Raw genomic sequence first — 23,630 nt, forward strand, 5'->3', positions numbered from 1 at the left:
AAAAACGCTAAGCCCTGCCCCCTCGCCATATCCCCCGCAGGGTGTGTTTCCCCGTGCAGATCAATCAGCTGCCCCGAGAGTCTCAGCTGACGGTGGTGCTGTACGCCAGCCCTCTGCCACCCCCCGGAGGAGCCGAGGAGAAGGGGAAGCAGCGGCGCAGCATCGAGGCGCTGGGCTGGGTCACCATGCCACTCTTCAATTTCAGACAGTGAGTCACATGACACTCAGACACCATCCATCCACGCAAACCTCAAACGGTCGGATGAAGAAGAAACTTTTAATAAATGCTGTCGGATGTTATTCAGCCGTATTCAGGCTTTATGTTCGATGTGATACCCAGGAAAATACTACCATACCATTCTGATAGCATTAAAAGTATCACACAGCATGTGGTCCATTTATCTGAGGTCGGTAATGGTGCCGCGCCACAAAGTGATGGGCGGTGTTTACACTGTGGTGAATGACATGTTGATCTATAATGTGTGAAATGTTTCTATCGGGTCACTCAGAGGGTGAGGGTTACAGTAATGTAAGAGTGTAGAACACAGAGCAGGTACAATAGCATGCTCAGAGTTACAGGCTCCGCCCAGGTACTCAGTATTGTTGAAATCCTTCAAAAAGACCTCAGGGGGGCTCTGCGTTCAGCAGCTGGTGAAGGGAGAGGCGGCGTTCAGCCTCTAGTGAGGGGTCTATATGTCTATAATGAATCTGATTTGCAGATACATGTTTGACTGAAGTGAAACATGAAGTTGGGATGTGGTTAAATCCAGACTTCCTGTTTGTTTTCTGTTTCTGTGAGCTGATGAAGGTTTGAGGAGATTCAACCTCATTCACACGTTTAAACTAAAACCTTGAGGTCCTTTTCATCCATCCATTTTCTTCCGCTTATCCGGGGCCGGGTCGTGGGGGCAGCAGCCCAAGCAGAGAAGCCCAGACCTCCCGCTCCCCAGCCACCTCCTCCAGCTTATCCGGGAGAACATCAAGGCGTTCCCAGGCCAGCCGAGAAATATAATCTCTCCAGCGTGTCCTGGGTCTGCCACGGGGCCTCCTCCCGGTGGGACATGTGCGGAAAACCTCGCCCAGGAGGTATCCTTCTCAGATGCCCAAACCACCTCAGCTGGCTCCTTTCGATGTGGATGAGCAGTGGCTCTACTCTGAGCCCCTCCCGAATGGCCGAACTTCTCACCCTATCTCTAAGGGAGAGGCCAGCCACCCTTCAGAGGAAGCCCATTTCTGCTGCTTGTATTCGCGATCTCCTTCTTTCGGTCACCACCCACAGCTCGTGACCATAGGTGAGGGTAGGGGCGTAGATCAACCGGTAAATTAAGAGCTTCGCTTTTACACTCAGCTCTCTCTTCACTACAACAGACCGGTACAGCGTCCACATCACTGCAGCCGCAGCACCAGTCCAGCTGTCGATCTCCCGCTCCCTTCCCCCATCACTCGTGAACAAGACCGCGAGATACTTAAACTTCTCCACTTGGGGCAGGAACTCATCCCTGACCCGGAGTTCAATTTCAATTCAATTTTATTTATACAGCGCCAAATCACAACAACAGTCGCTTCAAGGTGCTTTATATTGTACAGTAGATCCTACAAGCAGCCTACACCTATTGCAGCATAACTAAGGGAGGATTCAGGGTCACCTGGTCCAGCCCTAACTATATGCTTTAGCAAAAAGGAAAGTTTGAAGCCTAATCTTGAAAGTAGAGATAGTGTCTGTCTCCTGAATCCAAACTGGAAGCTGGTTCCACAGAAGAGGGGCCTGAAAACTGAAGGCTCTGCCTCCCATTCTACTTTTAAATACTCTAGGAACAACAAGTAAGCCTGCAGTGTGAGAGTGAAGTGCTCTAATAGGGTGATATGGTACTACAAGGTCATTAAGATAAGATGGGGCCTGATTATTTAAGACCTTGTATGTGAGGAGCAGGATTTTGAATTCTGGATTTAACAGGAAGCCAATGAAGGGAAGCCAATACAGGAGAAATCTGCTCTCTCTTTCTAGTCCCTGTCAGGACTCTTGCTGCAGCATTTTGGATTAACTGAAGGCTTTTCAGGGAGTTTTTAGGACTTCCTGATAATAATGAATTACAGTAGTCCAGCCTGGAAGTAATAAATGCATGAACTAGTTTTTCAGCGTCACTCTGAGACAGGATATTTCTAACTTTAGAGATGTTGCACAAATGGAAGAAAGCAGTCTTACATATTTGTTTAATATGTGCATTGAAGGACATGTCCTGGTCAAAAATGACTCCAAGGTTCCTCACAGTGTTACTGGAGGCCAAGGTAATGCCATCCAGAGTAAGAATCTGCTTAGATACCATATTTCTAAGATTTTCAGGGCCGAGTACAATAACCTCAGTTTGATCTGAATTAAGAAGCAGAAAGTTAGCGGCCATCCAGGTCTTTATGTCTTTAAGACATTCCTGCAGTTTAACTCATTGGTGTGTGTTATCTGGCTTCATGGACAGATAGAGCTGGGTGTCATCAGCATAGCAGTGTAAATGTATGCTATGTCTTCTAATGATACTGCCTAAGGGAAGCATGTATAATGTAAACAGAATTGGTCCTAGCACTGAACCCTGTGGAACTCCATAATTAACCTCAGTGTGTGAAGAGGACTCTCCATTTACATGCACAAACTGGAGTCTATTAGATAGATATGATACAAACCACTGCAGTGCAGTACCTGTAATACCTACAGCGCGCTCTAATCGCTCTAATAGGATATTATGATCAACAGTATCGAACGCTGCACTGAGGTCTAGCAGGACAAGCACAGAGATGAGTCCACTGTCAGAGGCCATAAGAAGATCATTTGTAACCTTCACTAAAGCTGTTTCTGTGCTGTGATGAGCTCTGAAACCTGACTGAAACTCTTCAAATAAGCCATTCCTCTGCAGATGATCTGTTAGCTGTTTGACAACTACTCTTTCAAGGATGTTTGATATGAAAGCGTAGCTTTCCCCTGTGGCGTGTGCATCCTGATTTTTTTTTTTTTTTTTCCACTTCGTGCTCACAGCTGAACAAACAAATGTTTCCTTTAGTCCTGCAGCTTCCTACCCAGGCTTTGATGTCATTTCCTCCCAGGAGCAGCTCGCTTCCTCACATTTACCTGAAAGTCCAGAGTGGAAACAGAATTTAAACAGATTTAAAAACAAAGGGAGAGAGAGGGGCGTGGCTTCTTCATCATCATCATCTTTATTATAGAGGTGTGTGTGTGTGTGTGTGTGTGTGTGTGTGTGTGTGTGTGTACGTGTGTGTGTGTGTGTGTGTGTGTACGTGTGTGTGTGCGTGTGTGTGTGTGTGTGTGTGTGTGTGCGCAGCGTGCTGACGTGTGGCAGGAAGTTGCTGGGTCTGTGGCCTTCAACCCCAGGGAGGAGCGGAAATGCCCGAACAAGTTCGCCCAACTTCAGCCAGCCGGACAGCGTCATCCTACAGGTAACCGCCGCCACAGCTGCTAGCACCTGAATACTCTGTGACATCACAAACCTGTAGAACTTGTAAAAAAGCAGCTTTTTGAGCCGTTTCATCAGCTGTTCAGGCGATGTTTTCATTGTCCAAAGAGAAGTCACCAGGATGGGTGATGAAACGTGTCTACTTACCTGTGTGCTGGATGCAGGTGTGCCCCTTTCTTTATTTATACACTCAGTTCAGCCGAGGTCAGACTTGCAGGTATCTGAGGCCAAGAAACTAGCATGTGTGTGTCCTTGCTTCCTCTCAGGTGGACTTCCCCACATCATCCTTCGAGGTGCGCTTCAGCACGCCGCCTCCTGCAGACTTCTGCCCTCAATACAACTTCTCCAGACTGGACACCATCAGCCAGATACAGCTGCAGGACGTCCTGCACAAGAAGGCCTTCTTCTGGTCAGACACACACACACGCACACACACACTCATGTTCTGACTGGGATTAGTCCATAAGCATTAAGTTCTGAGGGGCGGGGCATAATTGAGCTAAGGTGTGGTGAGACTGCGGCTGTGTCTGCAGGTTGACGGTGGAGGACAAGCGTCTGCTGTGGGAGAAGAAGGCCTTCTGTCAGGCCGAGAGTGCCGCGCTGCCTCTGATTCTGGCCAGCGCCCCCTGCTGGGAGTGGGCGTGTCTGCCAGATATCTACGCCCTGCTGAGACAGTGGGCCTGCCTGGGTCACCTGGACGCCCTGGGCCTCCTCCATGCCTCGTACGTTCTCTGCTCGTGTTTCTGTCTCTGCTGTCTGAAACAGGTCGTGGTGGTGATGGTTTGTTATCGCTTCGTTGATGTAAAACACGGGCAGCTCTGTTCTTCTTCAGGTGTGATGATAACAATAATGAAAAAGTTCTCACCAGCTGAGTGTGACATCATCGCGTGTGCTTCAGGTTCCCAGATCAGGAGCTGAGGAGGACGGCGGTCCAGTGGATGGATTCCATCTCCGACCCGGAGCTGCTGGATTTCCTGCCTCAGCTGGTGCAGGTAAGAGTTGGAAGTGCAGCAGGTGGGCGGAGCAGTGGGTGTTGATGTCTGTAACCTCTCTCTGTGTCTCAGGCTCTGAAGTACGAGTGTTACCTGGACAGCTCTCTAGTTCGTTTCCTCCTGCGGCGAGCCATCGGGGACATTCGCGTCGCTCACTACCTGTTCTGGTGAGTCCCCCCCCCCCCCTGAATCCACTTCAGTCACATCTAGCGTCTCTGAGCTCCACTGCTCATGTCTGTCTGTGTGTGCATCAGGCTGCTGAAGGATAACCTCCAGGACAGTCAGTTCAGTGCTCGCTATCAGCACCTCCTCGCTGCGCTGCTGTGCTGCGTTGGTCGGGGCCTCCGGGAGGAGTTTGACCGGCAGTGCTGGCTCGTCTCCATCCTCGCCAGGGTGGCTCACAAAGTTCGAGAGGCGACGCCGTCCAGCAGACAGGTAATGACACCGCCGACGGTCCAGATGACTCGTTCACTGGATCAAAACTAAGATCAAGATTCATGCTGCCATGTTGGGGGGGTCCTGCTGTCCTCTGATCATTTTGTATCAGAGGGCAGAAAGCAAACGTCCGCTGAGGCGTGTTCGTTCACCTGTAACACACCTGTAAAATTGAACCATCGCCTCACTGCTCCAGTCTTGAAATTATCTGATTATTTTAAAAAATAAGGCTTTTCAGCTGCTCCCTCATTCAGCAAGTGGATACGAGGTCTCCTCTGACTGTGTAACACATGCTGAGCCGCCATTACTTATGACATCAGCGTTTGAGGTCATCAACAAAGGCTTCATGTAGAGTGCAGATAGTCCAGCAGGGGGCAGCACAGACTAATGCTGTGTGTGTGTGTGTGTGTGTGTGTGTGTGTGTGTGTGTGTGTGTGTGTGTGTTCGTGTTCAGTGTGTCCTCAGAGACAGTCTGGAGGAGATGAAGCAGTTCTTCTCGGTGAACAGCAGCTGCAGACTTCCTCTGAACCCAGCACTGCTTGTCACCAGCATCAACATCCAGGTACGCACACACCTTAAAGACAGGAGACACGCCCACAGTTGACGTTTGTACCTGATTGGACAAAGTTAATCGTCCTCTTCTGTGGTTTCCAGTCCTGCTCGTTCTTCAATTCCAACGCTGTCCCTCTGAAGTTGTCCTTCCAGAACCGGGACCCACTGGGAGACAACATCAGTGTCATCTTCAAGGTGACGCCCCTTACCGGTGATCTCAGACACAGCGACCTCTGCGAGCTGACCTTTGACCCCAGCTGTTCTCTCTTTGTGTGCAGTCAGGAGACGACCTGAGGCAGGACATGCTGACTCTGCAGATGATCCGCATCATGAACAAGATCTGGATCCAGGAGGGGCTGGACATGAGGATGGTCCTCTTTAAGTGCTTCTCCACGGGGAGGGGCCGAGGTGAGCACGGACACACCTGTCCTCAGGTGTGACAGAAAGGTGTGAGTGCGTCCTGTCCTCAGTAGGGCTGGGTATGCTCACTGATTTCTAGAATCGATTCGATTCGATTTGAATCGGGGAAATTTTGCCTCAAACAGTCAGAAATATTATAATTCTGATCACTTATCAGTACATATCTATATTTTTATATCTATAAAAAGAAAGCTGACACTTGTGAGACTTTATCAAAGGTGTGAGCATCACAGCAGAGGCCTTTGTGTCAAAGTAACTGAGGATAAAACACAGAAAAACATGAAGGAGACATTCCTGGTCTGGGTTTTTATAGCCAATGACCTTAAAAATATTGTGCAGTCAAAAACGAAGTGAAGCAGAGCAAAGTTACAGAGGTTTGTTTAGAGACACAGCTCAGCGTTATGAAATTTTGCATAATTTTAAAAAGTTTAAATTTGTTCAGTATTGAACAGCAGAAATGAGGCTTTCTTGTCGGAAGTAAGTAAAACAAAACAATACAAAAAACAGCGGCAGACAGCGTAGACTGCTGGGTAATAAGTAGGGTGGGTTTTGATTATCGATTTGGAGAGAGAGAGAGAGAGAGCTCTACATGAAGTGTGATTTTTATCGTGGTGGAAGCAAAACAGCAAAAGTCAGAGGGAATTCGTGACGATGTTTATGTGAAGCGAAATATGAAGCGTAGTTTGGATCGTCTTTCTCTGCTGGTTCAGTCAATGTTGTTTGGAGAGAGATCAAACCTGCATCTTCAGAATCGAGCGCAAAAAGGACGTAAACACACCGCCCACCGACGCTTCAAAATCAGCGAGCTGTCGGCTTTCAGCCCCGACGGCGTGTCCGTGTCCGTATCCGTGCCGTCGGGTGAGAAAGGCGACAGCTCACTGATTCTGATCCGTCGGCGCTTTGTGTTTACGTCTCTGTGCAGAATCCGTGTTCCTGCTCTCATTTACTGTTTTAGCTGTTTGGTGGTTGTTGAAATTTTGTGAGGTTTAACCTGAGATTCTGGCGTTTTGGGCAAAATAAATTTATATTAAAAATCGATTCAGGATTTTAATGAATCGATTTCACGTTATCCAAGCCAGAATCGATTTTAATCGATAATCAAAACCCACCTCTAGTCCTCAGGTGTGATAGACAGGTGTGTGTGTGTGTGTGTGTGTGTGGGGGGGGGGGGGGGGGTCCTGTCCTCAGGTGTGATAGACAGGTGTGTGTGTGTGTGTGTGTGGGGGGGGGGGGGGGGGGGTCCTGTCCTCAGGTGTGATAGACAGGTGTGTGTGTGTGTGGGGGGGGGGGGGTCCTGTCCTCAGGTGTGATAGACAGGTGTGTGTGTGCGTGTGTGTGTGTGTGGGGGGGGTCCTGTCCTCAGGTGTGATAGACAGGTGTGTGTGCGTGTGTGTGTGTGTGTGTGGGGGGGGGGGGGGGGTCCTGTCCTCAGGTGTGATAGACAGGTGCGTGTGCGTGTGTGTGTGTGTGTGGGGGGGGGGGGGGGGTCCTGTCCTCAGGTGTGATAGACAGGTGTGTGTGTGTGTGGGGGGGGGGGGGTCCTGTCCTCAGGTGTGATAGACAGGTGTGTGTGTGCGTGTGTGTGTGTGTGGGGGGGGTCCTGTCCTCAGGTGTGATAGACAGGTGTGTGTGCGTGTGTGTGTGTGTGTGGGGGGGGGGGGGGGGTCCTGTCCTCAGGTGTGATAGACAGGTGCGTGTGCGTGTGTGTGTGTGTGTGGGGGGGGGGGGGGGGGTCCTGTCCTCAGGTGTGATAGACAGGTGGGGGGGGGGGGGGGTCCTGTCCTCAGGTGTGATAGACAGGTGTGTGTGTGTGGGGGGGGGGGTCTTGTCCTCAGGTGTGATAGACAGGTGTGTGTGTGTGTGTGTTGGGGGGGGGGGTCCTGTCCTCAGGTGTGATAGACAGGTGTGTGTGTGGGGGGGGGGTCCTGTCCTCAGGTGTGATAGACAGGTGTGTGTGTGTGTGTGTGTGTGTGTGGGGGGGGGGGGGGGGGTCTTGTCCTCAGGTGTGATAGACAGGTGTGTGTGTGTTGGGGGGGGGGGTCCTGTCCTCAGGTGTGATAGACAGGTGTGTGCGTGTGCGCGTGTGTGTGTGCGCGCGCCCTGTCCTCAGGTGTGATTGTGTTTGTGTCCCTTCCTCAGGTATGGTGGAGATGATTCCTCAGGCTGATACTCTGAGGAAGATCCAGGTGGAACACGGTGTCACGGGATCGTTCAAAGACCGGACACTGGCCGACTGGCTGCAGAAACACAACCCCACTGACGAGCAGTACGATAAGGTAACATACGCTCACACTTTTACACATCTGTACACACCTGTCGGTGTGAGACACTCCTCCATCTGCTCTTTCAGGCCGTGGAGAACTTCATCTTCTCGTGCGCTGGTTGCTGCGTGGCCACCTATGTCCTGGGAATCTGCGACCGCCACAACGACAACATCATGCTGAAGACGAGCGGGCACATGTTCCACATCGACTTCGGGAAGTTCCTGGGACACGCCCAGATGTTCGGGAACATCAAACGGTAAGAGAGAAGCAGATGTTCACCTGTCCTGTCCTCGGTTACCTTTACAGTTGACTAACTGCTGTACATCGTGCAGGGACCGCGCCCCTTTCGTCTTCACCTCTGACATGGCTTATGTCATCAATGGCGGCGACAAGCCGTCCAGTCGCTTCCACGACTTTGTGGATCTGTGCTGCGAAGCGTACAACCTGATCCGGAAGCACACACACCTGTTCCTCAACCTGCTGGGCCTGGTGTGTCTAACTCGCACAAACACACACTCACACACGAAGTAGATACAACATCTGCTAAAGGAACCAACCAGGAAGTTAAACGTGTCTGTGTGTGTGTGTGTGTGTATGTCCAGATGTTGTCCTGTGGGATCCCTGAGCTCTCCGACCTCGATGACCTGAAGTATGTCTATGATGCACTGAGACCTCACGAGTCTGAGGCTGACGCCACCATGTACTTCACCAGGTAGGCGCAGGCTCACCTGCACAGATGCCTCCGACCCTCAGGACAGAGACATGAGTCATCCTGACCTGCGCTGCAGACCGTCTCTGGCAGCATCCAGGCTACACCTGCCGCCTTTGTTAACGACCTCTCTGACCCCGGCAGGTTGATCGAGTCCAGTCTGGGCAGCGTTGCCACCAAACTGAACTTCTTCATCCACAATCTGGCCCAGATGAAGTTCACCTCGTCGGAGGAGCGCCCCACACTGTCGTTCGCCCCCAGGTTCCACTCGGCAAAGAGCGACGGCGTCATCAAGAACCTGTACATCTGCAGACACATCCGGACCGGCGGAAAGGGATATGTGAGTCCAGACGTGCCAGTGGGAAGCACATGGGAAGCACATGGGAAGCAGAAACTAACCAGCTGTGTGTGTGTGTGTGTGTGTGTGTGTCAGGCTTTTGTGGTGAAGGTGGAGCGTGAAGGTCAGCAGGAGGTGCAGCTGGTTCAGAGGACGTTTGAGGAGTTTCAGGAACTCCACAGCAAACTGAGGCTCATCTTCCCCTCATCCAAACTGCCCAGGTACACACACACACACACACACACACACACACACACACACATGCGTGCCCACAGACACACACTCCTAGGTGCACAAAGGAGCTTTGTGTCCTGTCCCCTTATCCCCTCCCACAGTTTCCCCAGTCGCTTTGTGATTGGCCGTTCCCGCAGCGAGGCGATGGCTGACAGGAGGAAGGACGAGCTGAACGGTTACGTGTGGCACTTGATCCACGCCGCTCCGGAGGTCGCTCAGGTCAGTGGCTTTCTGGGTCTGTTCTCACCTGTGTGGTCACATGAGTGGTGGCTCAGGGGTTGCTGTAGCTCAGGACCAGAAGGTCGGCGGTTCGATCCCCGTCTGCATGCCAAATATCCTTGGGCAAGATACTAACCCCATGTTGCTCTCCGATGCGTCCATCGGAGTGTGAATGCATATGAATGTTAGTTCGAGCACTTAAGAGCTTAGAAGTGCTTGAATTAGTTGTATAGAGCGCTTTGAGTGCTCCGACAGAGTAGAAAGCGCTATATAAGAACCAGTCCATTTACATGATAGTAAGCTGTGACATTAATATTATACAATAATATTCAGATTGTTAGGCCATCCTCCACACATGACCATAAATGGAGGGCCATGATCGAGGCCACAGCACCTTCCAGGGTGCAGTGAGTGTTATGTTGTCATTCTCGACCAGCATAAAAGCTGCGCCACAGTTAAGGTGTGTTTGGCAGCATTGATACCTGCCTGGGTTTTGGTGCTGAGCAGCACCTGCTGGTCTGTCGTGCATTTCGTTGCCCTGTACCTGTGCATGTGCAATGACAATAAAGTTGAATTCTATTCTATTCCATTCTATTCTATTATGAAAGGGGCTCGCAGGCTGTCTCCAGGCTTCTTGTGCCCCTTTGAGATTTAGCTGCGGTGTTCAAGGGGCTTTGTGGCCAGTTTAGGATGACATAACAAGATGCAGCCACCCTGAGTGTGGACTTCAAACTATACACCAGTTTTTTTTAAATTGTGCTGATAGGCCACATAAAAACCAGAGTTGTGGTAAAAAATATACACAATGTTTTTTTCTGAATCGTCATGTTTACTACAGGAAGAAACAGTAAAAACAGTGTTTTCTAAGGACAGCGCTCAAAAGCACTCGCTGCTTGCAAACAACCAAAACAAAATAACCAAAACAGCCGTTTCCTGTTGGTGGAAAAATGTGGCGACTGCTGAATGTAACAGCTGCTGCCAGAAAGCCACCAAAGGCAGCCTGCAGTGTAAACGCCGTCTCACAGGAGATGCACCTCCTGCTGTCAGGTCTGCAGGTATCAGGCTGTGACGTGCTCCAAGGTTTTTATCATTTACAATTTAGATTTGAATTTCAAGTTGTGAAAATGATTCGTTAAACATGTTTGTGGTTGTTGCAGTGAAAAATATAACTTTTAGATCTATTGTGTTTATACAAAATGTCAAAATGACAAATGAACAGTAAATTCAAACATGTGAGGTTGTTCTTCTTTACTGTGAAAAAGGCGGTGCCATCCTTCAGTCTGGCAGACCTGACTCTATGTGGACAGATTTGTATTAAAAGACCAACTGAAAGATTTTGAGAACATCTTGCAGCCTTTAGTCTCTCACCTCACAAAAGACAACTAAATCAGTCAGTAGCAATGCACTCCTGGGGAGGGAGGGGTGTGTGTACTCAGGTACATATGTAACCTTATTATGTCCTGTGTCATCCTTTTTTTATCCTTCCTTTCTGTCTTAACTGGCTTGTATTTATTTATAGAAACATGTAAATGCCCGCCTGAAAGGAACGAGACCAAACAGGCAACGTAAACAGTTTTCAAAGAGCTAAAATCTGCAGTAGTCAAAACGGCCAGTTATACCCTCGAGCCCAGACAGGTAAAGAAAGGTGTGCTTGAACCTCTCAGCTGCAGAGAAACACAAAGTACAACATGGCCGAACATGAGAGTGCCGCCATCACCTCACCAGCTCGCTTTTAGTTTGAGTCACTTCTCAGGACGAAACACACACACACACACACACAGAGTGGGTGTGGTGCTGCTGTTCTATCAGCTCGCTGCAGTCCTCGGGGCTCCGCCCTCTTCGAGGTTATCTCTCCCTGACTGTGGAACCTCTGCCTGCAGGCAGACAGGTGGTTCAGAGGCAGGTGTGTGATTGTGTCGCTCTCCCCTCTTATCTTCATCTGAAAGTGTGATGAAGGTTCTCCGCCCTGCAGAAAGATGCATTTCCTGTTTCTTACATAAGATAAAGATGGTGAGCTGACCCCTTCTTAGAAGTGCTCTGTCCTGAGCTGAACTTCCACAGCACCGATGCAGGGATGTTCTCTGAGCTGTGTCAGGTTCACTCGTCTTTATTCTGATTACACTGACCTTTGTCCCGTTTATCTCAGTGAGCTAATCACAGGCTGATCACATCTCACCCCGTGTGTGTGTGTGTCTGCCTGCACAGTGTGACCTGGTGTACACCTTCTTCCACCCGCTGCCCAGAGACGAGCGATCAGGAACGACGGTGAGCAAACCAGCAGGTACGTGATTTTGGACCCACACGCTGTTTAATGTGTAAAGCTCGAGAACTGGAAATATACTGGGAAGACTTTTTGTTTGCCCAGTGGGACAGTGTACGGATTTTAGGAAGCCACAGTGGGCGGTTCCTCACCCTGATTAGACGGGGGCGTTACCCAATGAGGAGTACTCATATCAAATATAAGCTTATCTGAGGTCAGACTGCACCAAAGAGGTTTCGCTCTGTTAAACTTTAACTCACACAAACACAAAGGTCAAAGGTCAGTGCTCTGTGACTCAGCATGTAACAGCAGATCTGTGGCATGTTTTCATACAGAATCACTGCTGATTGGTTAAAGGTTAAAGTCAGTAATTGTTGGGTTGTTTCATAGAAAAGATTATTCTCGTAATTATACATCATCAGTGTGATTATGTCCTCCAGCAAAGGGAAGCAAGATTTAAATACAAGCCTGCTCCTTCAGATCAACATATGAAGCATCATAGCTGTTTTATTATCGGAACAGAGGTTGCCTTCACCAAAGATGCGCAAACTGGAAGGAAAGAGCGCTATCGCCATCTTAAAACATCATCCTCGTTACCTCGACCCTTATCTCCTGAGCTCAAGTCGGGGCTTGAACACACCAAAGCATAAACATGCTCATTTGTTACTCATATTGTCATAATTATTTATTGTCCACAGATTAGACATGTGACCCTTGACAGTGTGTTCATTGATCCACCTTGAGGAATATGAGCATCTATATAACGGTTAGAACTAGTGGGGAGAAGCTGCTTGTTTTGCAGGGACTGAGCTAAGAGGTGGCCGTGACTGATATCAGGTTATCGTATCTACTGCTGCCCCACACATTCCTTTATACTGATATATCTGAAGGTTTCAGTCAGTAAAAACTAAAGATTCTATTAATCTCATGTAAAAATCAAACCCAACACCCTCCCATCTCCATGACGACAAACGGAGGTTATTCAATTCAATTCAGTTTCATTTATATAGCGCCAAATCACAACAACAGTCCCTTCAAGATGCTTTATATTGTACAGTAGATCGTACAATAATACATACAGAGAAAACGCCAACAATCATATGACCCCCTATGAGCAAGCACTTTGGCGACAGTGGGAAGGAAAAACTCCCTTTAACAGGAAGAAACCTCCGACAGAACCAGGCTCAGGGAGGGGCGGGGCCATCTGCTGTGATTGGTTGGGGTGAGAGAAGGAAAACAGGATAAAGACATGCTGTGGAAGAGAGACAGAGATTAATAACAGATATGATTCAATGCAGAGAGGTCTGTTAACACATAGTGAGTGAGAAAGGTGACTGGAAAGGAAAAACTCAATGCATCATGGGAATCCCCCAGCAGCCTACGTCTATTGCAGCATAACTAAGGGAGGATTCAGGGTCACCTGGTCCAGCCCTAACTATATGCTTTAGCAAAAAGGAAAGTTTGAAGCCTAATCTTAAAAGTAGAGATAGTGTCTGTCTCCTGAATCCAAACTGGAAGCTGGTTCCACAGAAGAGGGGCCTGAAAACTGAAGGCTCTGCCTCCCATTCTACTTTTAAATACTCTAGGAACAACAAGTAAGCCTGCAGTGTGAGAGCCAAGTGCTCTAATAGGGTGATATGGTACTACAAGGTCATTAAGATAAGATGGGGCCTGATTATTTAAGACCTTGTATGTGAGGAGCAGGATTTTGAATTCTGGATTTAACAGGAAGCCAATGAAGGGAAGCCAATACAGGAGAAATCTGCTCTCTCTTTCTAGTCCCTGTCAGGACTCTTGCTGCAGCATTTTGGATTAACTGAAGGCTTTTCAGGGAGTTTTTAGGACATCCTGATAATAATGAATTACAGTAGTCCAGCCTGGAAGTAATAAATGCATGAACTAGTTTTTCAGCGTCACTCTGAGACAGGATATTTCTAACTTTAGAGATGTTGCACAAATGGAAGAAAGCAGTCTTACATATTTGTTTAATATGTGCATTGAAGGACATGTCCTGGTCAAAAATGACTCCAAGGTTCCTCACAGTGTTACTGGAGGCCAAGGTAATGCCATCCAGAGTAAGAATCTGGTTAGATACCATATTTCTAAGATTTTCAGGGCCGAGTACAATAACCTCAGTTTGATCTGAATTAAGAAGCAGAAAGTTAGCGGCCATCCAGGTCTTTATGTCTTTAAGACATTCCTGCAGTTTAACTAATTGGTGTGTGTTATCTGGCTTCATGGACAGATAGAGCTGGGTGTCATCAGCATAGCAGTGTAAATGTATGCTATGTCTTCTAATGATGCTGCCTAAGGGAAGCATGTATAATGTAAACAGAATTGGTTCTAGCACTGAACCCTGTGGAACTCCATAATTAACCTCAGTGTGTGAAGAGGACTCTCCATTTACATGCACAAACTGGAGTCTATTAGATAGATATGATACAAACCACTGCAGTGCAGTACCTGTAATACCTACAGCGTGCTCTAATCGCTCTAATAGGATATTATGGTCGACAGTATCGAACGCTGCACTGAGGTCTAGCAGGACAAGCACAGAGATGAGTCCACTGTCAGAGGCCATAAGAAGATCATTTGTAACCTTCACTAAAGCTGTTTCTGTGCTGTGATGAGCTCTGAAACCTGACTGAAACTCTTCAAATAAGCCATTCCTCTGCAGATGATCTGTTAGCTGTTTGACAACTACTCTTTCAAGGATGTTTGATATGAAAGGAAGGTTGGAGATTGGCCTATAATTAGCTAAGACTGCTGGGTCTAGAGATGCTTTTTAAGTAAAGGTTTAACTACAGCCAGCTTGAAGGCCTGTGGTACATAGCTGATTATTAGAGATAGGTTGATCATATTTAAGATTGAAGCATTAATTAATGGCAGGACTTCTTTGAGCAGTTTTGTAGGAATGGGGTCTAAAAGACACGTTGATGGTTTGGAGGAAGTAATTATTGAAGTTAACTCAGAAAGATCAATTGGAGAAAAAGAGTCTAAATGAATATCAATGGTATTGAAAGTAGCTGTAGATAATATTACATCTGTGGGATGATTATTGGTAATTTTTTCTCTAATGAATAAAATTTTATTTGTGAAGAAGTTCATGAAGTCATTACTAGTTAACGTTAAAGGGATGGTTGGCTCATCAGAGCTCTGACTGTTTGTTAGCCTGGCTACAGTGCTGAAGAGAAACCTGGGGTTGTTCTTATTTTCTTCAATCAGTGATGAATAGTAAGATGTTCTGGCTTTGTGGAGGGCTTTCTTATAAAGCAGCAAACTATTTCTCCAGGCTAAATGATGATCCTCTAAATTTGTGACACGCCATTTCCTCTCCAGCTTACGAGTTATCTGCTTTAGGCTACGTGTTTGAGAATTATACCACGGAGTCAGGGACTTCGGATTTGAGGCCTTAGTTTTCACAGGAGCTACAGTATCCAGAGTCGTACGTAGTGAGGAGGTAAAATTATTAACAAGATAATCGACCTCTGTTGGAGTAGCGTTCAGATAGCTGCTCTGCTCTGTGTTGGTACAGGCCATTGAAGATGATAACAGTGGGTGGATTATATTCTTAAACTTAGTTACAGCGCTTTCAGAAAGACATCTACTTTGATAAAGTCTACTCTCCACTGCTGTGTAATCAATCATTGTAAATGTAAATGTTATCAGGAAATGATCAGACAGGAGAGGGTTTTCAGGAAACACTGTTAAATGTTCAGTTTCTATGCCATACAGTGGCTTGCAAAAGTATTCGGCCCCCTTGAACTTTCCCACATTTTGTCACATTACAGCCACAAACATGAATCGATTTTATTGGAATTCCACGTGAAAGACCAACACAAAGTGGTGTACACGTGAGAAGTGGAACGACAATCATACATGATTCCAAACATTTTTTACAAATAAATAACTGCAAAGTGGGGTGTGCGTAATTATTCAGCCCCCTGAGTCAATACTTTGTAGAAACACCTTTTGCTGCAATTCCAGCTGCCAGTCTTTTAGGGTATGTCTCTACCAGCTTTGCACATCTACAGACTGAAATCCTTGCCCATTCTTCTTTGCAAAACAGCTCCAGCTCAGTCAGATTAGATGGACAGCGTTTGTGAACAGCAGTTTTCAGATCTTGCCACAGATTCTCGATTGGATTTAGATCTGGACTTTGACTGGGCCATTCTAACACATGGATATGTTTTGTTTTAAACCATTCCATTGTTGCCCTGGCTTTATGTTTAGGGTCGTTGTCCTGCTGGAAGGTGAACCTCCGCCCCAGTCTCAAGTCTTTTGCAGACTCCAAGAGGTTTTCTTCCAAGATTGCCCTGTATTTGGCTCCATCCATCTTCCCATCAACTCTGACCAGCTTCCCTGTCCCTGCTGAAGAGAAGTACCCCCAGAGCATGATGCTGCCACCACCATGTTTGACAGTGGGGATGGTGTGTTCAGAGTGATCTGCAGTGTTAGTTTTCTGCCACACATAGCGTTTTGCATTTTGGTCTCATCTGACCAGAGCACCTTCTTCCACATGTTTGCTGTGTCCCCCACATGGCTTGTGGCAAACTGCAAACGGGACTTCTTATGGTTTTCTGTTAACAATGGCTTTCTTCTTGCCACTCTTCCATAAAGGCCAACTTTGTGCAGTGCACGACTAATAGTTGTCCTATGGACAGATACAGGTGCACTCTATTTAGTCATTAGCACTCATCAGGCAATGTCTATGGGCAACTGACTGCACTCAGACCAAAGGGGGCTGAATAATTACACACACCCCACTTTGCAGTTATTTATTTGTAAAAAATGTTTGGAATCATGTATGATTTTCGTTCCACTTCTCACGTGTACACCACTTTGTATTGGTCTTTCACGTGGAATTCCAATAACATTGATTCATGTTTGTGGCTGTAATGTGACAAAATGTGGGAAAGTTCAAGGGGGCCGAATACTTTTGCAAGCCACTGTATGTTAAAACAAGATCTAGAGTGTGATTAAAGTGGTGGGTGGGTTCTTTTACATTTTGAGAAAAGCCAATTGAGTCTAATAACAGATTAAATGCCATGTTGAGGCTGTCATTTTTAGCATCTACATGAATGTTAAAATCACCCACAATAATTATTTTATCTGAGCTGAGCACTAAATCAGATAAAAAGTCTGAGAAATCAGACAGAAACTCAGTGTAAGGCCCAGGTGGACGATAGATGATAAGAAGGCTGGTTTCTGAGTTTTACAGCTGTGGTGGACAAGGCTTATGGAACGCCAGGACTGCCATAATTAATTAATTAAATACACCATTAAATAATTAATTAAATGTGGCAATAATTAATTAAAATGGGAAATAATTAATTAAAAAATGTTTTTGACACATTTAATTAATTAATTATTGCCACATTTAAATAATTATTTAATGGTGTATTTAATTAATTCATTTTGGCACAGTTGACTCCTTCAGGTCTCACCATGAAATAATTTAACCTGTCAACCTCTCCCATCAAACTCAGGGTGCGGGGTTAACGCTGATCGAGTCAAAAACATTGCATTGGCCTGGTGGCCATTGTTTTTAGCACACAACAACCGGCATGTGGAAACTAACAGAATTGAACTTTGAAAAACCCTGTTTGTGTGTCACCAAATACCGTTTGAATATTTTTTTAGCCGAGAATGTAGTGGTTTAATCTTCAGATGTCTGGTCGGTTTGTCAAGATGGAGCCTCTTTGCAAAAGTGCTTCGACGATTTCGGCGATGTCTGCCCAGCCCAGTCTCACGGCAAAGCGTGGGATAGACCCGCTCGCCTCGCAAGCAATCGAGCTGTTATTACCGCCGACAAAGCGCAGGCCCCTGTACACAGCTGTAATAACCCCCGCTGACACTGACTTCATTTACGGAGGTTATATTTATCGGGTTTTTATTTCCTGATGTTCTTATGTGTCCTACGTGTTTCAGTCGCCAATTCTGAATTATAACTACCATTAAAAACATGTTTAAGGAGGAGAGAGCAAATAAATTCGATTAACAGCTGATCTTTGGGTTTCTGTTCAGTAATCTGCGTGACCTGCGTATAAACGCATACAAGAGATAACGTTGGTGTTTCCGTCGTGTAGTAACTGCTGGCTTTAACTGTACAAAGGTGGTTCGACAGACTTCATGATGTTCGGCTAATATTTTTATTGTGAATATTAATCATGAGGGTAAACGGCCCTGTACACCACGGAGCGAGGTCAGCATCTCCACGATATCTTCAGCTCTCTGAGTTAACCCAGTTTCCCGGTTGACTAATCTAACGGTCATCTACGAATATGTCACGGGTCACATCAATATGATTTTACAGAAAATCATCCTTATTACTGCCAACTGTTCCAGAGACGTGAAAATCTACAGCATAAAGAACACAAAAATATAGCAGTCTAACGCAACACTGTAACAGAGATGAATCGTCAGGTTGTCGCAGATCAAAGTGGAATGAACGTGATTGGTTGAACAGGTGTTCGTGATCTGTGTTATCTGCGTTTTCATCAGCGTAAGAGACTCAGCAGCAGATTAGAATAACAGTTATACATTTAATAAATCACCAAATGAATCCACGCAAGAAACGAGCAAACCTGTTCCGACAGTTTGAGTTTGTATTCCCTCAGCTGCAGACTCGATGCTGTTTAAATGTTTGAGAGGAAGATTAGATATAAACAGTGTTGGGAAGGTTACTTTTAAAATGTATTCCACTACAGATTACAGAATACATGCCCCAAAATGTATTCTGTAACGTATTCCGTTACGTTACTCAATGAGAGTAACGTATTCTGAATACTTTGGATTACTTAATATATTATCATGCTGTTTACAACTACATGAATGTACTATTGCTGTGATTTATTACTGTTACTGAAGGTCCGCGGCTCCGAACCGTAGTAAAGGGACCTCTGGCTAATACGGCGGGTTCGTGTCGGGCTCGTAGCCGAAAAATAGCTCAACTTTATTGTCTGGGTCAACTTTGCTTGCGAGACGCGTTGAAAGGCTGCTCCAACGGAACTTATTGTTTCAGAGGAAAACACGAACACAGTGTACAGTCGAGTCTTAATAGCTTACTTACAGCTGGGCTCATCAGGCTCTCTTCTTGGCTGCGGTGGTTATTATTATATTTACATGCTTCCAGCTCCCGTTTCTGCTCGATGACAACTCGTACTTTTCCACTCTCCTTTTTCTCCCTCCTCGCGCTCACAGACACATAACGTGTATGGCAGTCCATACTCCCTGCAGCACGGACTACACTGCCCATGATGCTACATTCTTTAGAGCAAGCCTGCAGCATTCTGCCTATTAGCTTAGCACAACAACAACAACAACAACAAAAAGGCGCTCTCTCACCCAGGAAACACGCAGCGAGAGAGCGTCACCCTGTAACCATGGCAACCGTAACGCTGCCGCCTGGAACAACAGAGCGTAGCTGTCAAACAAACCCAAACAGTCCTGACCCGCGACAATATGAAACAGGAAAGTACCGCCGTGTAATCCATTTATTTCAACAAAGTAACTGTATTCTAAATACCACCTTTTTAAACGGTAACTGTAACGGAATACAGTTACTCATATTTTGTATCTTAAATACGTAACGGCGGTACATGTATTCCGTTACTCCCCAACACTGGATATAAAGCAAACGTCAAACACTCTGCGTCTGCGTTCACATTTGATATGAGGCCAGCACGTACAGTGGCTGTGTCCTGTTTTAAGATCATATATGTAAAATTGTTGCCTGACCTGCGTCGATCCAGCCGCTCAGAGTCCGTGGTTACCATGGTTACTGCATAATCAGCTGTAATTTAAACAGCTGGCACTGCGGAAACCTACCGGGGACATGACTGTTTATGCTTGTCATTGCAAAAGAACTGTCTGAATGGTTAACTGAAGTTAACTTGGATAAATTATAGTTAAGGAGTATCACAGATGACGCCCACGGAGCTGTGTGACTGTTCACCACTACACTGAGATAAGTAGGCTATTACTGAAATACACGTGCTATATCATAAACTATGATACAAATAGGGAGGTCCTATTAACATGTTTAGTTTTAAAGGACACCTCACCTGAGTTTTAGCTCTCAGTGGTTAAACACTGGACTTAATTCACTCAGGGTCTGTCTGTCGGGTCACGTTTATTTCGCTGTTTTACAACTGAGCAAATCGAATAAAACTAATACTGCTCATGAATGAGACTAAAGGCAGGAAGGTTTCAAAGCTGTGTGCCAGTGATTGGACATCAGCCGGTGATAAAGTGGGCTTGCCTATAAAGTGCTCTGTAGGGAACCAAGCTCCAGCAGCTCTGCGCTCAGGAAAAAAAACTATATTTACTTGTGCAGAAAAATGCGCTGACATTGCGTTATATCGAGCACCGGCCGCCCAGTTAAACTGTGACTATCACCAGGTAACGTGGGCATGTTTCTTTAATTAGCAGCAGGTGTTAAACAGCTGACAGGTGAGGAGGAGGATGCATGCAGGTAAAACTGAGGCCTGTTGAGCTGATCGCTGGTGTCATTAGAAAAATGTCAGCTTGTTCTTTATGTTACAGAAGCACAGAGACACAAGACCAGGCGGAACGAGACTATCGTTCGGTGAAAATGAGAATCTGCGAATGCAACATGTGGAACACGGAGAGTGGAATATGTAAACAAACCGGTTAACGTGACCCCCCCCCCCCCCCCCCCTCCCCACCTAAAAACTAACAAACAAAAAAACAAAACAGTTCAGCTGGAACACTGGGGCTGTGATCTCGGTACACTCTGCATGCTGACTGTTAGCAGAGCTAGTGCCATCTCTGAAAACATCTGAGCACTTTTGCAAACATGATCTATGTTGACAACATGACCAGACGTGAAGATTACGCCGCGACATTCGTGGCTAAAACACTATTAAAAGTGTAGCTGGTGACAGAAAAACGGGGTGTTTTAAAACTTTACACCACCACCATTGCTGCATGTGATTTGAAATGCATTCTGGGCTGTCCCAAGTCCACACAAGCAATCGATTATCTAGGATCGACCTGTCTTGACTTACTTTGCATGGCAACCAATCAAATGTTAGCTGCATGGGCAGCGTTAACCCCGCCCACTTAGTTTGATGGGTGAGGCTGACAGATAAAATTATTTCAAGGAGAGAGATGAAGGGGACAATAGTGCCAATATGAATTAAATAAATAAATCATTAAATAATTAAATATGTCAATAATTAATTAAATGTGTCAATTAATTAATTACATGTGTCGTAAATATTTATGTAATAATTATTTCCGATTTTAATTAATTATTGCCACATTTAATTCATTATTTAATGGTGTATTTAATTAATTCATTATGGAACGCCAGGACTGCCATAAAGGCTAAGCATCAGGCTTTCAAATGAATTAAAAGTCTGTCTGGGTCTTTCGTTGATTAATAGGCTGGTGTGAAAAATTGCTGCCACACCGCCCCCTCGGCCTGTGCTTCGAGGTTTCTGGTAGTTAGAATGACTCGAGGGTGTTGATTCATTTAAACTAACATAATCATCCTGCTGCAACCAGGTTTCTGTAAGGCAGAGTAAATCGATTTGTTGATCAATTATTAAGTCACGTACTAACAGAGACTTGGAGGAGAGAGACCTAATATTTAATAATCCACATTTCACTGTTTTACTCTTTGGTTCAGATGTGGATACTGTATTGTTCTTTCTTTGTGATTTTTTTTTTTTATGTTTAAGTTTTTTATTGCTGGATTTTAGTTTGTTTTTTGTCTTTTTGGGAGCTGACACAGTCTCAATGGAGATGGGTTTTTGGGGGGGTAGCAGGAGGAGAGAAGCTGCAGAGAGGCGTGTAAGACTGCAACTCTGCTTCCTGGTCCCAACTCTGGATAGTCATATTTTGGGGGGTTTAATAAATTTGTCCATATTTCTAGAAATGAGAGCTGCTCCATCCAAAGTGGGATGGATGCCGTCTCTCCTAACAAGACCAGGTTTCCTCCAGAAGGTTTGCCAATTATCTATGAAGCCCACATCGTTTCTGGGACACCACTCAGACAGCCAGCAATTTAAGGAGAACATGCGGCTAAACATGTCACTCCTGGTCTGATTGGGGAGGGGACCAGAGAAAACTACAGAGTCCGACATTGTTTTGGCAAAGTTACACACCGATTCAATATTGATTTTAGTGACCTCCGTTTGGCGTAACCGGGTGTCATTACTGCCGACGTGAATTATGATCTTACTGTATTTACGTTTACCCTTAGCCAGCAGTTTTAAATTTCCCTCAGTGTCGCCTGCTCTGGCCCCTGGAAGACAATTGACTATGGTTGCCGGTGTCTCTAGCTTCACATGTCTGAGAACAGAATCACCAATTACCAGAGTTTGACCCCCGGCGGGTGTGTCGCCGAGTGGGGAAAAACGGTTAGACACATGAACAGGTTGGTGGTGTACCTGGGGCTTCTGTTTAAGACTATGCTTCCTCCTCACCGTCACCCAGCCGCCCTCTTTCCCCAGCTGCTTGGGGTCTGCCGGGGGAGAGCTAGCGGGGCCTGCGCTATCTTCGGCTGCACCAGCTACAGGGGCCTGGCTAGCTACGGGTGAATGAAGGGTGCGAAGCCGAGTCTCCAATTCAGTAATCCTGGCCTCCAGAGCTGCAAATATGCTACATTTGTTACAGGTATCATTACTGCTAAAGGAGGCCGAGGAGTAACTAAACATCTGACACAATGAGCAGGAAAGTGCAGGAGGGACAGGTGAAGTAGCCATGGTGCTAACGAGTTGGCTACGAGCTAAGCTAAGCTAGCGAAACAGTACAGACACAGTGAGTGAATACTTTGGCTATAAGTTAGGGAGTGAGTACACAGAAAGTGTGCTTCGGATGAAGCAGGTGAAGATTATACAATGGAAAAAGAATGTATCTAACAGTTTTTAATTAAATTGCTAAGCAGATAAGCTACTCAAATACACCACTGTGTTTGAGCAGGAACAGGAAGCGATACTCTACCGCAGAGCGAGCGAACACCAAGTAACAGCGCCACCAATAGGCTAACATGTTAGGGCTAATGGCAGAGTATCCTGTGGATATCCTCAACAGCTCACCTCAGTATGGTGTTCTTCAGTCAGAAGCTTCCTTTCCTTTCAAAGTTTTACAGCCTCCTCCACAGTAAATAAAGATACTTCTCACCCGGCTTTGACAGCTGAGGTAAACAGCAGTCTGTTCCTTTAATACTCAAACAGCTGCAGTTCCTCTGATGTCCAGCAGAGGTTATGAAATAAATCTGTAATATTCAAACTTAAGTCAGAAGATGAAATATCTTTGTTTATCAAAATTAAGTACTTCTTAAACTCAACCTGCGACTGAAAGTGTTAGAAACAGTCAAATATCAGACGTGTTCATTCAAGACTAACATTGAGAGTGTGCGTGTGTTCACAGAGATCTCGTGGTCTCCAGGTTCAGGAAAAGAGCTTGGCGAGGTCAAACTGTCCATCTCCTACAAGAACGAAAAACTCTTCATCATGGTGATACACATCCGAGGACTGGTCAGTGTGTCATGTTATTATTGGATTTATTTATAGCTTTATTTTTATTTGTTGATTATTTTTATTACGTTTTGGTATATATTTCTTTATTATTATGATTACTCTAGTTTCTGTTATGTATATACTTTTTTTTTTCTTCTTCTTCTTAATTATGTATTCTTGGAGGAGCAGCGGCTCTACTCTGAGCCCCTCCCGGATGGCTGAAATCTCACCCTATCTCTAAGGGAGAGGCCGGCCACC

At 46.0% G+C, this 23,630-nt stretch overlaps 1 protein-coding gene across 2 annotated transcripts in view; it reads left to right on the forward strand.

Moving 5' to 3' along the window:
- pik3c2b (phosphatidylinositol-4-phosphate 3-kinase, catalytic subunit type 2 beta) overlaps positions 1-23,630 on the forward strand; it is a 40,747-nt gene that overhangs the window by 14,224 nt on the left and 2,893 nt on the right. For both annotated transcript variants that reach the window (XM_063473286.1, XM_063473285.1), the window contains exons 13-31: positions 41-208; positions 3,327-3,441; positions 3,725-3,867; positions 3,992-4,180; positions 4,357-4,450; positions 4,523-4,617; positions 4,705-4,885; positions 5,340-5,447; positions 5,540-5,632; positions 5,716-5,845; positions 7,997-8,133; positions 8,208-8,377; positions 8,454-8,610; positions 8,724-8,833; positions 8,975-9,170; positions 9,264-9,388; positions 9,503-9,620; positions 11,826-11,901; positions 23,284-23,390. In XM_063473286.1, coding sequence (XP_063329356.1) covers positions 41-208; positions 3,327-3,441; positions 3,725-3,867; positions 3,992-4,180; positions 4,357-4,450; positions 4,523-4,617; positions 4,705-4,885; positions 5,340-5,447; positions 5,540-5,632; positions 5,716-5,845; positions 7,997-8,133; positions 8,208-8,377; positions 8,454-8,610; positions 8,724-8,833; positions 8,975-9,170; positions 9,264-9,388; positions 9,503-9,620; positions 11,826-11,901; positions 23,284-23,390 — 2,512 coding nt within the window. The remainder of the gene's footprint in view (positions 1-40; positions 209-3,326; positions 3,442-3,724; positions 3,868-3,991; positions 4,181-4,356; positions 4,451-4,522; positions 4,618-4,704; positions 4,886-5,339; positions 5,448-5,539; positions 5,633-5,715; positions 5,846-7,996; positions 8,134-8,207; positions 8,378-8,453; positions 8,611-8,723; positions 8,834-8,974; positions 9,171-9,263; positions 9,389-9,502; positions 9,621-11,825; positions 11,902-23,283; positions 23,391-23,630) is intronic.

This window comes from Pelmatolapia mariae, linkage group LG5 (assembly GCF_036321145.2).
Source record: "Pelmatolapia mariae isolate MD_Pm_ZW linkage group LG5, Pm_UMD_F_2, whole genome shotgun sequence".
In the NCBI taxonomy this organism is placed as follows: Eukaryota; Metazoa; Chordata; class Actinopteri; order Cichliformes; family Cichlidae; genus Pelmatolapia; species Pelmatolapia mariae.